The sequence below is a fragment of the Cryptomeria japonica genome, chromosome 6, assembly GCF_030272615.1.
Source record: "Cryptomeria japonica chromosome 6, Sugi_1.0, whole genome shotgun sequence".
NCBI lineage: Eukaryota > Viridiplantae > Streptophyta > Pinopsida > Cupressales > Cupressaceae > Cryptomeria > Cryptomeria japonica.
Genome location: NC_081410.1, coordinates 203,703,382 through 203,719,457, shown reverse-complemented (window position 1 = coordinate 203,719,457; position 16,076 = coordinate 203,703,382). Strand labels below are relative to the sequence as shown.

At 38.1% G+C, this 16,076-nt stretch overlaps 1 protein-coding gene across 2 annotated transcripts in view; it reads right to left on the bottom strand.

Moving 5' to 3' along the window:
* Nucleotides 1-7,251: 7,251 nt before the first annotated feature.
* LOC131069850 (tryptophan--tRNA ligase, chloroplastic/mitochondrial) overlaps nt 7,252-16,076 on the bottom strand; it is a 154,227-nt gene continuing 145,402 nt past the window's right edge. The window contains exons 13-15 of one of the 2 annotated variants that reach the window (XM_058005428.2): nt 9,480-9,561; nt 7,737-7,826; nt 7,252-7,647 (exon numbers count right to left, since the gene is read on the bottom strand). In XM_058005428.2, coding sequence (XP_057861411.1) covers nt 7,501-7,647; nt 7,737-7,826; nt 9,480-9,561 — 319 coding nt within the window. In that variant the 3' untranslated portion in view covers nt 7,252-7,500. The remainder of the gene's footprint in view (nt 7,648-7,736; nt 7,827-9,479; nt 9,562-16,076) is intronic. The other variant, XM_058005429.2, reaches the window with a different exon arrangement.

Sequence of the window (16,076 nt, the reverse complement as noted above, 5' to 3'; positions counted from 1 at the left end):
ATTTTTCCAACCATACATTCAATAGCTTCCGCATTATGCAGAACGGCAACCAGTTCTTTAACATGTTCAGCCAGGGGCTTATCACCAACCGTAACTCTTGTGATAGCCTGCGTATCTGTTTTCAAACTGCTGATATCCTTCACCATGGCAGCGATGGTCTCACAGAAGGCTTTAACAGTATCATTGTCACCACTGCCACTTTTATCCCCTTTATCCTCCTTTTGCAGACTTGTGGTATTCACAACCTCAATATTGCCCATCACCGGGTTACCCTCCCCTTCTTTATCCTGACCCTCAACCTTCTTGTTTTCTTCAGTCTCCTCCTCTGAATCAACCAGAATGTGGTTGATGTCTGAATTGTTACCCTTTTTAGTATTCTTCTTCTGAGTCTGTCTTCCAGTAGCTTCCCCTTTCTTTTTTTTAACAAATTTTTTCTCAAAGGATTCAGTTTCAGAATCCGACATTTCTGATTCCACAATAATATTTCTCTTCTTGGCCCTATTCTTCCCTTTTTTGCTAGTTTCTTCCGATTCTCCCTCGATCTCCGACTCAAAGTTAAATCCGCTAGCTTCACTCTCTGTAGTCTCATCTCTTGCATTTTTGCCTTTGATAGGCTTTTCAATGCACTTCCCCTTAACCATTTTATAAACCAGGGCCATAAGCCCCTGGTGGAGGGCATGGTCGCCTTTAGGGTCCTTCTAAACCTCCTTTATAGTATGATCCATTGAGCATGCTAGGCAATAGGGTAGGCTCACCTTTTCCCCATGACGGAAGTGGTTGAGCAAAACAAAATGATGCTCGTAGGCTCTGGTAAACCTACCATCTAAGGTAATGTATGCAATAGAAGCGAATAAAACAAACCTCCATGGCCTGCCAATTCTCTTCAGAGCATGGTAGGAATTGTCGATTTTAATCATCTTTCTCCTCTCTTCGTCCATGACAGGAAACTTATCTGCTGCTTTATCTGATATGCCTCGGTCCCTGTAAAATTTCATTCCCTCAGTAGTCATCCCTGTGGCCTCAGCAATGACCTCTTCATCAACATTCATCATTTGGGATCCAATAAGGATTTTGCCATTTTTCTAGTTCTTGATGAAATAGCTAGTGATTGTGGGGTCTTTCTCACTTAGCCTCTCCATGAAAACATTCAGACCCCCTTGCTGAGGGATATCCCAGACTTCTTTGTTCTTTCTCCAGTCAGAGTAGGAAGTAGGTTCGAATCTCTTCTTGCTACCTCCCATTTTTCCAGCACCTTCCTTGCAATTCCTTCTCTTAGTTTGATAACCTCTCCTTTGGTTTCTGTGGTTACTCTGTAAGAATGCCTAGAATCTGTGCCAGATAATAATGATAAGACACCTATATAAATGCTCATTATCTTCGATAAAACCCTGCATCGAAAAAGACGAAAGGGGCATTAGAAATAATGATTAAAAGTACCACATTGCCTTGTCTGGCTCCGATCCTGATTAAGCAAGGATTTCATATCACTTGCAATCTCCATTTCACCATAATTAGTAATGGTGTCTCCCGATTGGCAAGCCAAGTTGGCTGCCTAGTCAGCGCATGAATTGGCCTCCCTGTACACATGTAAAAACACACATTTCAAATTCTTCGCTGATTTTCCTAGTTGCTTTAATAGCATTACTAATTGACCAAGAAGGTGGGAATTTCATATTTAAACAATTGATTATGTTTAAAGAGTCTCCTTCGCACCAAACTTTAGTGCATTTAGCTTCCTTGGCAAGGATCATCCCATGGTAGGCCGCCATGGCTTCGACAACATGATTAGTCTGATTTCCTAGGGGAATACATTTTATGATTTTGCATATTCCCCATTCGTCCCTTAGGAGCACTCCACATCCTGCAACAGCCGGGTTACCCTTTGAGGCCCCATCAAAATTGATTTCCATCCATCCCTTGGGCGGACTGATCCATATCACACCCTCTCTAGGGTTGATCTGAAGGCACTCTTGACCCTTTAATCTCCACTTTTTGTAGATAAATTGATCATCCTTATCTTGAGGATTATCAATACCGCCTATGATATTCATATTTTCCACTATACTTCTTATTTTTTCAAACACAATTTTAGCCTTAGTATTCTTTTCTCTGAAAATTCTATCATTTCTCTCTTTCCATATGCCCCAACACATGTGAGGTAAAGCAATTTTCCATAATAAGGTTGTGGATTTGTTTCTTGAAGGATGATGCCAAGAACTGAAAATCTCCTGAATCGAATTGGGGAAACCCCAACTGACTTTGAAGTGATCCAGACAATTTCCCCAGACATGAGCAAAGAAAGGGCAATGAAAGAGCATATGATTTATAGTCTCCTCATTCTTCTTACAAAGAATACAAAGACTAGGCATACTAATACCTCTTTTTTTGATATTCTCAGTAGTAAGAATTTTATCTTGAAGGGTTGTCCAGAAGAAAATATTTATCTTTGGGGTAAGGCCTTTCACCCATGCTTTAGCCCAGCATGGGCTTTCCATGTTGTAGAACTGTTGAACAGGAGGACTAGGAGGAAAGACTTCCATCTGTACTTTGGGCCTACTGCACCACGTATAACGTCACAATAGGCCAGACACCTTTCTAATTGATGTATGGCCAGGAAACAATCGTACTTGCCGAGTTCATGGTACCTAGTTTGCATATAGCCATTGAGAATTGGCTAGGTGATATGGAAAGTTTGCAAGAAAGGTTGTACGCATTGTGCAAGTTGGATGAACAGAGAATGATGGCTCAATGGGCCATGGAGGTAGCCTAGCAACGTCAGAAACTGTGGCATGATAAACACATTCGACGTATGAAGTTCAACCCAAGCCAATTGGTATTAAAGTATAATGGCCAGAACGAAGTAAAACCAGGTAAGTTTAAAGTCTGATGGCTCGGTCCTTATGAAATTCGAGAAGTTGGGGAAAATGGAGCAATCGGGTTATCAACCTTGGATGGCCAACCAATTTGAGAACCAATGAATGGGTCGCAATTGAAGATATATCACCAAATGAGGCAATGGGATGACCCAGTTTGAAAGGAGGCCAGAGAGAACCGAATGACATAAAAAGGTAATAATTAAAATAAAATAAAAAAAGCAAGGCAAACAAGGAAGACCGTATGGCGATTTGGTGTGATAGCCGCTTTCATTTCCGCACAACAAAATAGAAGGACGGAAGCAATAAAAAACATACAGAGGCAACAGTAGGAAAAAATCGCACAAGGGAGACCGTATGAGGTGAAGATTGTTGGGCCATACCTTGGTCATACAGGTGCATAGTCGTACAAGGGTGTAGAGGAGTGGCGGAATTGGGAAGCAAACATTATTAAGCATTGAGCTCGCACGACAACAAGAGGGTTAATGGAGTTGAGAAAAGAAAAATAGGACTGCGGAAAGAGTTGCAACAATCACCAAGGAACCAATTATCGAAACAGGGGAATGTGTCAGAATCAAGAAATGCAACCGTGATGGAAAAAGGGAAGATTGGTCGAACATTACCATCTAGGGTAAGAGTTGCAGGCAGGATGGATACAGGGAAGGTTGTGAAGGCTATGAAGGGAAAGAAAATGCAATCCAAGGTGACAGTTGACACCATCACATACAAGGGATTGAGCGACACCCCATGTTGAACATGGTGGCTAGAGACAGCGAATGACCACCCGATCAAAGAATCTCTTCGGCGCATAGGGGTACACTAGGCAATTTAGATGCCAAAATTTTCTATTCGAGATTTTGAGAAACCCCTTAGAACCATGATTGCCACATATGATAGAAATAATCGGGAGTCCGTCTTTGATTACCAGCAATGCACAATTATAGTTTCATTTTCAGCCGGAGCATTCACTTGGGTGTTCGGCATTCTGGGATAGGGTTGAAAGATGGATAAATCAGCCACAAAGATGATTGTTGAGAAGAAGTCAATTCTCCTACATTTTGTCTGTCGAGGTAATTTGACACCTGTTGAGTGGGAGACGATGAATGCACCCAAGGGGTACGGTTTGAAGAAATCATTTATTGTACCAGGGGAGTGGCAATGTTTGCTCGACGTCATGAAGAGCCAATTGACAGGGGCTAGCCGAGCTTTGGATACCGTGGTGTCATTGCTCACTTTGATGAATGACTTACGCAACGACACAGTGTACGATTAGGCATCCATGCTGTCGGAATGAATTCATGAGTTTATGACAATATGACATAAAACCTTTTACATGCCCTATCATGCTATTGGTTTTTTCTTGGATGTTGTACTGATGCAGGTGCCTCCCGACTATTATGAGTTGCAACCACAGAGTCATGTGGACCCTTCCCGATTGTCCATATTCTATTGGACACACTTGGACACCTTTACAGGAAGCAGTGATGCTCAGTCAGTAAGAAGCATAAGCATCAGGTAGTTGCATCAGAGAGTGAGACGAAGACAATTGCGGCCGACAACGACGGAGAGGAGTCAAGGGATATTTCTTCAAGGGTTGGCCGAGGGGAGGCGAGTAGTGGTACTGTGGGAGATGCATTGGACAACATGGAAGCCGAGGGTATTGCAGGAGCTGCACCATCAGGTGGTTTCACACCCTTGAGTGAACTTGTATTGTGCATTGTCTTTGCTCCAGCCTTGCTACAGGTCGAGGGTGGATTGGCTCCACTTACTACTTCAGGTGTGACTGTTGGAGTCATACCTGTGTCGGGGTTTGGGCAGTTGTGGACACCACTCACCCTAACACCTCCTAGTGTGGAGCTAGCAGTTAAGGTCAGGGGGCAGCCAGTAGGCACTCAGGAGATGCCCAGGGAGAAGACAGTTGAGTCGAAGACCCCAGAAGCGACCATGGATGCATGGTTGAATCACTATCAGGTGACTCCCATGGCACTCATTGGACCTTTGCCTCTTTCACCAAAATAGCAACAAGTGTTGCCACAACATGATATTATGGATTTGGATGAGGGGAGTTCCCACCAAAGGGAGTTGGAGTTGGACCCTTCGCATGACATTGTTGTGTTGGGAGGGGAGTCTAGGGCTCTTGGGCCCAATCAGCTCAAAGACTCACGGTGAGTTGGGTGCTCTTGAGCAGTTTCTGGTGGATATGGAGGCGGGTGCGCGGAGGATGGTGGCCTCGGTACAGAAACTAGCCCTCGGGATGATGGATCAGGCAATGGAGCACCTACTCGCATTGGCTACAGGGGGATGTGTTGAGTTTGTGCGAAGTTTTGACTCATGGAGATGGCCTTCTACGGAGACGCTTGCCATGTTGAAGGAATGGAAGTGTCAGGAGCCAATTGGGGAGAGTAGGAAACAATCCTTGCTCAAGAGGGTTGAGCATGCATTTTGGGATGGGTACTACGAGCTAAGACGGGCCCAACATTCAACAGTAAGGGCTAAGGCCAAGCAGGTGGTGGTTATTATAGCTCGGGAGGAGTTAGCCACTCGGCTCCACATGGTAGAGGATGAGCTAATTCAACATAGGACTCGGATGATAGCCTTGGAAGAGTAGTTGGACCATGAGAAGGCTAAGCGGGCAGCAGTGGAAAGTCGCCTTACTGCAGCCTTGGAGGAGATAGATAAGAAGCACAAGGAGGTTATGAAGGCAGTATTTATGGTGAAGACCGCCAGGGAAAGTTGTTAGCCTAGAGGGATCTATGGCGACAAACTTAGCGGGTCCACCAGATGAGGGAGCAGCTGGCAGCATCTACCCCACCTACCACTTCCTCATCAGGGACTCTCTCTCGGTCCCTAGCTCCTTGATTTATTTTGTATAGTTGTATTCCCCATTCTATTATGTGTCATCCGGAGACGATTTTCTTTTGGGGGGGGGATAATGTTGTCGGGTTAATTAGTAGTTGTTAGTTGTCGTCGAGGGGTCGACGATTGCCAACGGTTGGCACTCGCAGTTAGTCGACACCCTTCTATATGTCTATGTACTTATCTTCGAGTGATGTAATGTTAGAGGGGAAATGTTGTTTTGGAGATACACTGTAATTTTGTGATCAATGAATATATTTGTGAGTTCTCTATACATTGTGCATATGTATACTATTACGTTTTAATTGCATTTTGTTATGTTCTAAACTTGTACCCTTCGGGGTAAACAATTAAATCATAAGCCATAATGTCATCTATCATTCTAATCATTGGCAAAGCATCCATAAACATCATTCATATTGAAATTCAAATAAGTCACTGCCTTTTCAAAATAGGTTCCTGTAATAGTCTCATTAGAAATTTGTCGAAATGTTTACAAACTGTAGTCTCAAGATTGGTCGCCCTTGTATTGCGAGAGCGTTGAAGGTGGGCCGCCTTTCCATCCCTCGGTTCACCTTGGAGGTTGGTCGTCCTCCTTGATCAAGCCTAGGAGCACTAATTAGCCTCCTAGCCCATGAGGCTTAACCCTCGATGGGTGGCATGCTTGATAAGAGTATGAAGACTACCTCCCTCTACCAAACCTGGGAGCACGTATATGCCTCCTGACCCACAAGGCTTAACCCCCTATGGGTGGCATACTTGATGGCGGTTATGTCAAGTCTTCACCTCTCATGAACTTGAAAGATTGAACGGGCATCTATTTTGCAACTTGTTTCTCTAAATTTGGAAGGGACTATCATATGAATCTTCTATTGCATGTTTACATTAGAAAGAGCATTAAGATTACTCAATAATTTCTGCAAGTATCTCTATTGCATGAACACATATGCATAGATCTATATTTCTACTTATCTATCAGGGTTATCCATTAATTAGCACTGCTGCTAATGTTGGTTCAGTTTTGAGTTCAATTTAGCTTCTGCTTATTTTCATTGATCATTCAATTTTGATCTTCCCTGGATGCCTTTTCCAAATGAAAGGATCTTCCTTTTATATCCTCCACAGAGGGCTGAATGGTCACAACCCTTGTTTGTATCCACCTCTTTCTAAGAGATGAGACTCTCCAAGTGGATCGCTCCCTTGAGTGCATTTAAATAGTAGTTGGTATTTGTATTTTCTTTAAACGATTCGCTGGTCCTTGTTATAATCCTAGTCGGCCCTTACAATAAATCGCTGCCATTTTAATTCCCTTAATAGGGGTCAGCCTAATGAATTGTTTTTATATTTAATTTGCATTGCCTAGGTTTTAATTTATTTATTTAGACTGCGATCTCAGGGGCATGGAACTTTAGAAGTAGAATTCAGTTATGTTTGGAGAGGCACTATGAATTGTTGGTCAGCAGACACATACACACTGACATTGTTTATGAAAGGATTGATATTCATGCATTTCACTGTCAAAGTTCTTATTGCCAAACACTTTGTTATCATGAATAGAAAAAAAATTAATTAAAACTAATATCACTTACAAAATTTGTGCACCCTTCTTTCATGATAAAGAGGGTTGCAAAAAAATGTAATAATTGTTTGCAAATACTAACGTAAAATTTTTATCCCACCTTTGAAATAGAAAAGCCAATGTCCTTGAATAGAACTTGCTTCCATTGGGATACCACAGCAACAGGCAACTGTCACTAAAATAGAATTACGGTTACGAGTGTGTTTGACGGGGTAGAAAGCCCATTGCCTGGTAAACATTGCTTAAGGTTGTGCAGGCTATAGCAGATGCCTTAGTAGCTCCTTCCGCTAGAATACCATCCAGGTATGCTGGATCTGAAGAAATCTCTTTATATCGTGCCTGTCAACATTACAAAGAATACTAGATGAGAAATAGACCTCTGACATAATGATTGGGCTTGAATCATACTTGGTTGGAGTGGCACAAACCTGGATAGGCTCTAAATGTGCAGTTACTGCATCAGTGACCAAAGGCTTGAACTGGCCCCAATTCATGTCCTTGCATTCCTCAGCAACCTCCTAAAATCAATAGAAAACAGAAATAAGTAAAATTTTAACACGTTGTGTTGTCATATGATAAAGTAGGCAACATCTCGAAAGATAAAGATGTCATCCATTTCAACAGCAAATATTTAAAAATACATAAAATGTGTTACTAATAACACATTGTTGTGCTCCTATACATGAATAAATAGCATACAACAATCAAACAAGATAGATATGGAAAGTGGAAAATTTAAATCATAGAATATTGCAAATAATTGAAAAGTTTTGAATTGTGGAAAATTTAAGACTGGTTTTGAAAGATATTATGATTACAAAAAGGTTCCATTTATTACTTGATGTGACCTGCAAAATGTACTATAAGCCGTTCATGAATAATTTAAATGAGTTGCAGAAGGTTCCACAATAATTGTGTTTGTTTCACCAGACTGGTACATGAATTAGAAAGCCATTTCGTTATTTACTTTATGGCAAGTGCACACCTGCAAAGTACCATAAATTGGGATAAGGGAAAAAAACTGGCAATGTTTTGAAAGTTGCCCATGTTGCCACACACTCCTACCCCTCTTCTTTCAGTTCAGGTCATAATCCTGGCCTTTATCCTCAGGAGACATCTTTTCAAACTGCCTGGAATCATTGCAGGAAAAATCTTTTGGGGGAAAAATTGGCAAGCTAAAAGTACAAGATTTTTTCAAAAAACTGGGATTTAGACGGGAAAAAATCAGATTTAAAAAACATTAAAAATGCTGAAAAAGTAACAAAAACTACTTAATTTTTATATTTAAAGGCATTTCCATAGCAGAGGTATAGAGAGCAAATAAAATAGAGGGTTTCGCCCATGAATTGTCTAGAATAGAAAGTTTAGCCTATGAATTGTCCAAATGAAAAGTTTGTCTAAAAAAGCAGAATGTAGTGTAGCATGTAAGCTTTGCTACTAAATGATTTTTTAGTAAGGTGTGAAGTTGATAAAGTTATTGCCAAGTTAACAATAAAACAATTCACTGAACGATGTGCGAGTAAACCTCTAGTCTTATTGTATGATGTGAGTGGATGGTAAAATATTACTAACGACACTGCATTCCCAATTATTAATAATATGGGTTGCCCAATAACTACAATTACATTAATATAATTGAGGACTCTAATAATCATCTACGAATTGTTATATTTCAGTATCTATTTTTTCAAATTTCTGCTTATGCATTTGGGATGGAAGGCGATATGAAAGCGTAAAATTTCTAGATTTATGACTTCTTATATATCTGGGAAGAGAATGGCAAAATATATGTTTTACTTTTGGACAGCAATTTCAATCCTATGATGGGATTTTACCGTGAAGGTTGTATGCGTGTAATGCAGGTATTTTTAACTGAACAAATTAAAGTAGGAAGCATTTGGCGTATTACCTATTCTTCTAAACAATTATTCACTTTCATGTGAAAATGTCCTGGTATCTATTAATTTTGTATGCATTTTTCAGTGTCATAAATAAATGGTTTCAAAAATTGTAATACAAGCACATACTACTTTCTATTGTATAGATTGTGTTGGAATAAGCCAGGCACTTCATATTGAAAAAGATAGCTACAATAAAGATACATTAGTTTTATAGCAATAGAAATTGGTAAAAACTCTTATTTGAAAAATAAACATGCAAGTCAATTGTACCTGTTTTGTTTTTCCAGTTACCAATTGGTATATGGAAAGAAGATTGTTGCATTCTGGTCTGTTTGGATTGTCAAATTCTAATCTGTCAATAAAATACCAAACTAATAAGATGCCAATATTACATTTAAATTTTTAATTGTATCATAGTATTTCTTATAATTTGACTTAGCTTGGGAAATGAAAGCACGGAAGCTAAATAGTTATATTGAAATGCAATCATAAGTGCAATAAATAGAGATCAGAATGCAAAATGACACTGATACGTGGTCAAATGAGATTACCTCAAGTGGTAAATCATAAGGATTTCCTGGTGGAGACCAGTGTTTGAATTTCAAAGACACGTGTTATGTGCTAATACAACATATGTTCAGTGTTTGGTTTGGGCAAACAACCACATCCAATTTTGATTGGAGCATATCCTAATGGGGGAAATTATGTGCAAGCCCTAAGTGAATTTGACAAAAGAGATAACCCTTGCCCATGGCATCTATGCTGAAGGACTTCCAGTAAGGTGAATTCACCAATAAAAAAAACACTGATAGAGGGTTCACCTTTAAGGGATACCAATCTTCAAATGGAGCAGTAATTCATTTAGTGGCTGATATTTGTTTTATATTGAATATTATAATTTTGAAAATTTAGGGTTGGCTGATTTTGGTAATTTATATATGGAGATTAATTTTTTACCAAAACTTTATATCATTCAACTTTTTGCTGATTTGTTCACATGGCATAATATTTTCCAAGAGCGTGTTGATAACAGATTCACCACCTTTCATATCTATCATTTGGCTTGACTCATTCATATATCCCATATGTTAGAGTAATATTTTATTAGCTAATAATTATTTATTTAATTATTAGTCTATTATACTCTATGCTTAAGCTAAACTTAGAAATCTTATAATTCTTTAGGGTTTTTCTCCTTTAGGGTTTCGAGTATCCTCTTATAAGGATTCTCTCTTTGTATTTTCATAACAATTGTAATTATTGAATTGCATTCTTGTTGCACAATCAATATGACTCCTCTTTTCTGGATCTCTGAATTCTGGCCTCCATGGTTTTTTTGCTTCTCTCCTTCTGTGACAGGTTTGCATGCAGGTGCTCTTTGGGAGCTGTAGAGTTGTTTTTTCCTTAACTCCAATACCATATATCAATTTTCCCATTTTACTAGATCTGCATTTTTAGGTGTAAGTAAATACATATAGATACAATTGATATTTTTTTCATGTGATCTATATTTGGCACAGAACAAGATGTGTGATAATAAAACCTATAAGTAGAACAATAAACATAGTAACGAAATACTTTTTTCACTATAAACAAATGCCAACCAATTCTGAGAGGAAAGAAAAATCTTTACTAGAACATTGAATTCAAAGCATGAACTTATCCCAAAGTTAGGTTGGCCCATAAGCAATATAGAAGCCCAAATATACCATTATCAATCTTTGAGATAACTAAATTCATATATATACAATTTATATTTATTATGTTTTATACACATGCTTTCTACATTTGATGCAGATTATAGTCCAAATCTATTATAAGTTTCTATGTTTTGATTACTAGAAGATAATGTCATAGTTTATTTTGGAATATGATTGTATGTACACTTTTCAATAAGCTACAATCATGGTGACTATCACAAACATCGAAGAATGAATTTGCAAAGTCTCAATATAAAAATAGATTTATCATATCATACCTATTCTGTATACATTAATGAATATTTTTGTTATCACAAAAAAATCACTCAACATTCTACACAATGATGTCAAGTTTAACAAAGGTTCGCCAAAGATTCTAGCCATAATAAGAAAAATTGACAAGATCTATAAAATATGTAGAGGTATTTTCTTAAAGTATTCCTTGAAATAGAATTTCATAGTTTTTGTCATCTATCTCTGATCCATTGAACTTAGGCTACTTACATTGTGAAGTGTATATATGTGAATCACAAGTTGGTGTCTCAAATTTTTCCAATATATGAGGGGTAATAGACAATGATATTTTGGATACATTTTTTGCCCTCTATGTTTTCATATGACAGTTAGTTCCAAGACAAGTTTATCTAAATTAAAATTCAACGAGAGTAATACTAATGAGGTTGAACCACCAAAAAAATCTAGAAGATACATACACACACAGGCGCAAAATGGATTTATGGAACTGGAGACATCCTCCTTTAGCAAACACATCTATATCCCAGCCACAAAAGGCTAGAAATGCCTCCATAAAGCCTAGAGCCCAATCTTTATGCCCATCCTAAAATGAGTAGTACGCCTCACACAATGACTACCTCACTCCTTCGGGCCAGTTTTAGGAACAAAACCTCTATAACCATCCTTAAATGAGTGGTACATCTTACATGACAACTAGCTCACTACTTTGTGGGTGGCACACTCATGCACGCACAGAGAACACACATGAGAGAGAGAGAGAGAGAGAGAGAGAGAGAGAGAGAGAGAGATGGTGTATTAAAGCTTGTTGGTTATATACAATTTTCCAAATAGCACAGACAATTGATGGTATGTCCATTGTATTTCTTCGTTTTCTAGTCAAAGCCATCTCTAATTTAAATGAAAGTGGATGGTTCATTCCATACATTTTCCACATCCTTCTAAATTAGATGTGTTGATATGGTAAGGTGGAAAATTTGTTGATATTGAGTTAAATAAAGAGGTCACAAGATGGAGATCATAAAGATTCCCACAAAGATGACCTCCAAGAGAGAAAAAATGCAATTTTATACGAAGATATAGGTGTTCCGTGTTACTACAAATATAGATTAAAAAACAATAATCTATTTTCTTCACCTTATATAACTTTTTAATGACTTCCATGTGATGACCTATGCCAGTTTGTATACAAAGAAACAAAACTAAACACAAACTATTCCAGCAACGAATATACTTTTTATTTTATAGTTTGGACATACACATAGCAATTACAAACTAAACTGATACACTTATCGGATGCATCCAATATGCAGATCTGACTCCTTGAAGCTCCTGACCATGCTCTTGCAAGAAAATCTGATGCCTTCCTGGTGCTGATGATGACCTTATAATCTTGATTATGTCTGCATCACAAATTGTTGTTGCTTGAGAGATTTTGTCCTGCAGAACAAGCTTATAGTGGATGCACTTGAGATTTTCATCTTAAGTGCCAAAACTGTTGTAGCAGCATCAAAATGAGTTTATGTTTTAATTTAAAAAAGACATCTTGTTTTTTTCCCTCATGCCTCTTAGAACCTACTAGCTCCCGTACTTCTCAATCAATGGAAATCACTTCCAAAATTGATGATTGTTAACCGATTAACAACTGCCCCAATCATGGGCAACTAGCTGAAAAATCTAACTGCTCAGACTAGGCAGTTAACCAACAAATCAATCCCTCAAATTAGTGGAAAAACTGGGAAGTTAGAGGCCGATAGATATTAGTGTCTCTTCCTAATGATATTAGTTTATGTTTGCTGATCGTTAACAACTTAATGTTGTATAATATTAATTAATCTTTCCATAGATTAAGATGCTTGATTATGAACAGTGTTGATATCGCCGATGTCTTCCTGGATTCGATTAATAACATAAGTTGCTGTCTTCATAATGATCTTTATCGTTTATTGATAGTGCCACCGATCAATTCTATCTTCCTATTGAAGCTTGAAGATTATATTTATCTTTAGTCTTCCTTCATATCAATTATCAATATAGATCCTTCTCATTATCATTCGATCTGGCCCTTCTATTAGCATTATCGATGTTCTAGTCTTTGCTTACCCCTTTTCTTACAAAAGTCTTTCCAATCCAATTACCACTCAGTGGTCTGCAATGGAACTGTTTACATATGTATGGTGATCAAGATGTAATGCTTATAGGATTCTCTCCATGCAATGGGTCTTCATACTAATAGGATCCATGGGCATCTACATTGGATGAATCTTTGATAAACCTTGACTGATCCGAAGTACTTGATTACTTATGGTAGATGCTCAATTGATGACTAACTCTGAATTGCCATGCTGATGATAGTATCGATCTTTATATAATGTTGATTGTCTTATCCAATGGAGATGCTCTCCATACTTGGTGTGATAGACATGTTGCTTACAATCCTTTTTTGGAAAGGTGATCATCATCTTGGACTTATTCTTATACCTCATAATGTTATTAGGAAAATCATCTTATTCATAAGACTTCACGATTTTCCGAATATCTTATTTCTAATCACTTATATACATTTACTTCTAGCTATAGATCTACTTCGACTAACTTCTAACTGGCTCAAGGTTTGCCACTCCCTTGAACACAAATTGTTTATTGTTGGCTAACTCTCTAGGTTAAAGATGGGGACATTACAGCATGGGTAATATCGTGGTGCTCCCAAAAGAGCTACTAGAGTGCTATTGCTGGTGTTTGCATCTTCATCTGTCACTTTCCCGAGTTCAGGCTCAACAGGTTTTCTCCTTTATAGCTTTGGTTCTTCATAATCATTTTCTTCATCACACATTTCCTCAATAGAACGAATTGGTCCCTTGTTGAGGCATTTGAGACCATATTCCCTTGGCTTCTTGAAAGAGAAGCACAAATTTTTCCTTCTAAGCTTATTTATGGTGTTATCATCTAACTTCTTTTCTGCAAATGTTGGCAGTGTAGCTTTTTGAGGATGTGCGTTGAATCCCCCTTTCTAGAAATTTCCCTTTTGAGGTCCAATAGTGGGTGGTTTTGGCTGCAATCAAAATTTGCTTCTTAGCATGGATGGCTCAATTGTCAATGCTCTCTTGATAGCTTCCTGAAGCAATGATCATGCAATGGCCTTAATTAGACCCTTGAGTGGCTCATACAGACCTTAATGAAGAGATAAGTGATCCTCTTTTCTAATATGACTAGTAACATTACTACCATTCCCCAGAACTCTACTACATAAGCATCTATTGAGGTCTATTGTTTGGTATGGATAAGCTCTCTGAAATATTCTTCCTTATCGTTCTGCCCAAATTTGTCCATCATAGGACTGAGTGTCAAGTCAGTCTACAAATTTTGTAACCAAGTAAAAGCAAATATCTTGCTACTGCCATCAATGATGGATGCATTTAATTTGTTCATCTTCTACTTCAATTCTGTCCTGCTATTATTCTGATAGCTCCCCTCACCTCTTTTATGCTAGAATATTTTCGTATCTTCAAGTCATTGACAAAAGATACAATGGCTTTGAATAGTTTAAATTTCCTTTGATATTCTTCAAAAGGTCTATCAAGCTCCTTTGCAGAAGTGCTCTCAAGTTCCTAGCAGGTTTTAGGATGGAACTAACTGCTGATTGGTTCTTTTCAGATGAACTTTCTCCTCTACCATGACCTTGATTCTACAATGGGATGGCAGTGAGCATGTACTCTGGATTGCAGTGTGTACTTGTGCATTTTTCACAGGCTGACAAGATCATACCTCTGATACTATTGTGATAACCTCTACTAGTTTGTAGGCAAAAGAAACAACAAAACCAAACACACAAACTGTTCCAGCAACAAGTATTTTTTACTTTTTAATATTCTAGACACAGTAATTAGTAATTACAATTTACTAAACTGATGCATTTACTGGACACCCAATATGCCAATCTGACTCCTTGAAGCTCCTGACAATGCTCTGCAGCAAGCAGATATGATGTCTTACCAGTGTTGATGATGACCTGATAATCTTGATGATGCCTGCACCAAGAACTACTGTTGCCTGAGAGTTTTTGTTCCCAAAGAGCAAGCTAACAGAGGATACACCTGAAATTTTCATCTCAAGTGCCAAAACTGTTGTAGCAGCATCAAACTCAGGTTTTGTTTTAATTTCAAATAGATATTTTCTCTGTTTTTACTCATGCCTCCTCCCCCCATACATTGGAAGCTCTGACAAATCTAGATACCAAAACTCGTAAGTTAGCTGACAAATCAGTCCCTCAAATTAAGGCAGTTAACTGCCAGGTTAGAGGCCAATAGATTATAGAACCACCTACTTACATTATTAAACAATTAAATGAAAGAGCAATAACAAAATCAATTTCTACTCCTAGGCTAGTCCTCATTCAAGTGAAGCTTCAGACTTGTCTACAAATTTGAGAAAGGAGACATTACATTCCATGGGCAAATTCAGACCAGTTGTTATATATTTGCTACACATTTATTCATACATATTGTTAGACATTGACCAGAAGGGCAATGGCTATGCAGACATATATTTAGCACCTGATGTGTTTTCCAAAGTGATTCATTGATAAGTTTGAAAACACAGGGTTTTTCAAAATGATTTATTGAATGTGATGCATTTTTGAACAGCTGATTTTGAAAAACTCTGTGTTTTCAAACTTATTAATAAATCATTTTGGAAAACACATTGGGTGCTAAATATATGGCTGCATAGCCATTGCCGACCAGATGCATGCCTTTCAAGCATTTTAATTTTAGCTATAAGCAATGGCTTATATAGACCAAACTATATTTTCCCTTAAAGTTCTTAGTTCACTTTGGACTTTCTCATTTATCTTATAAGAGAGTGACTCAAAGAGAGGGAAGAAAGATCTTTACTGAAGTCCATAAAAGAAGAGAAC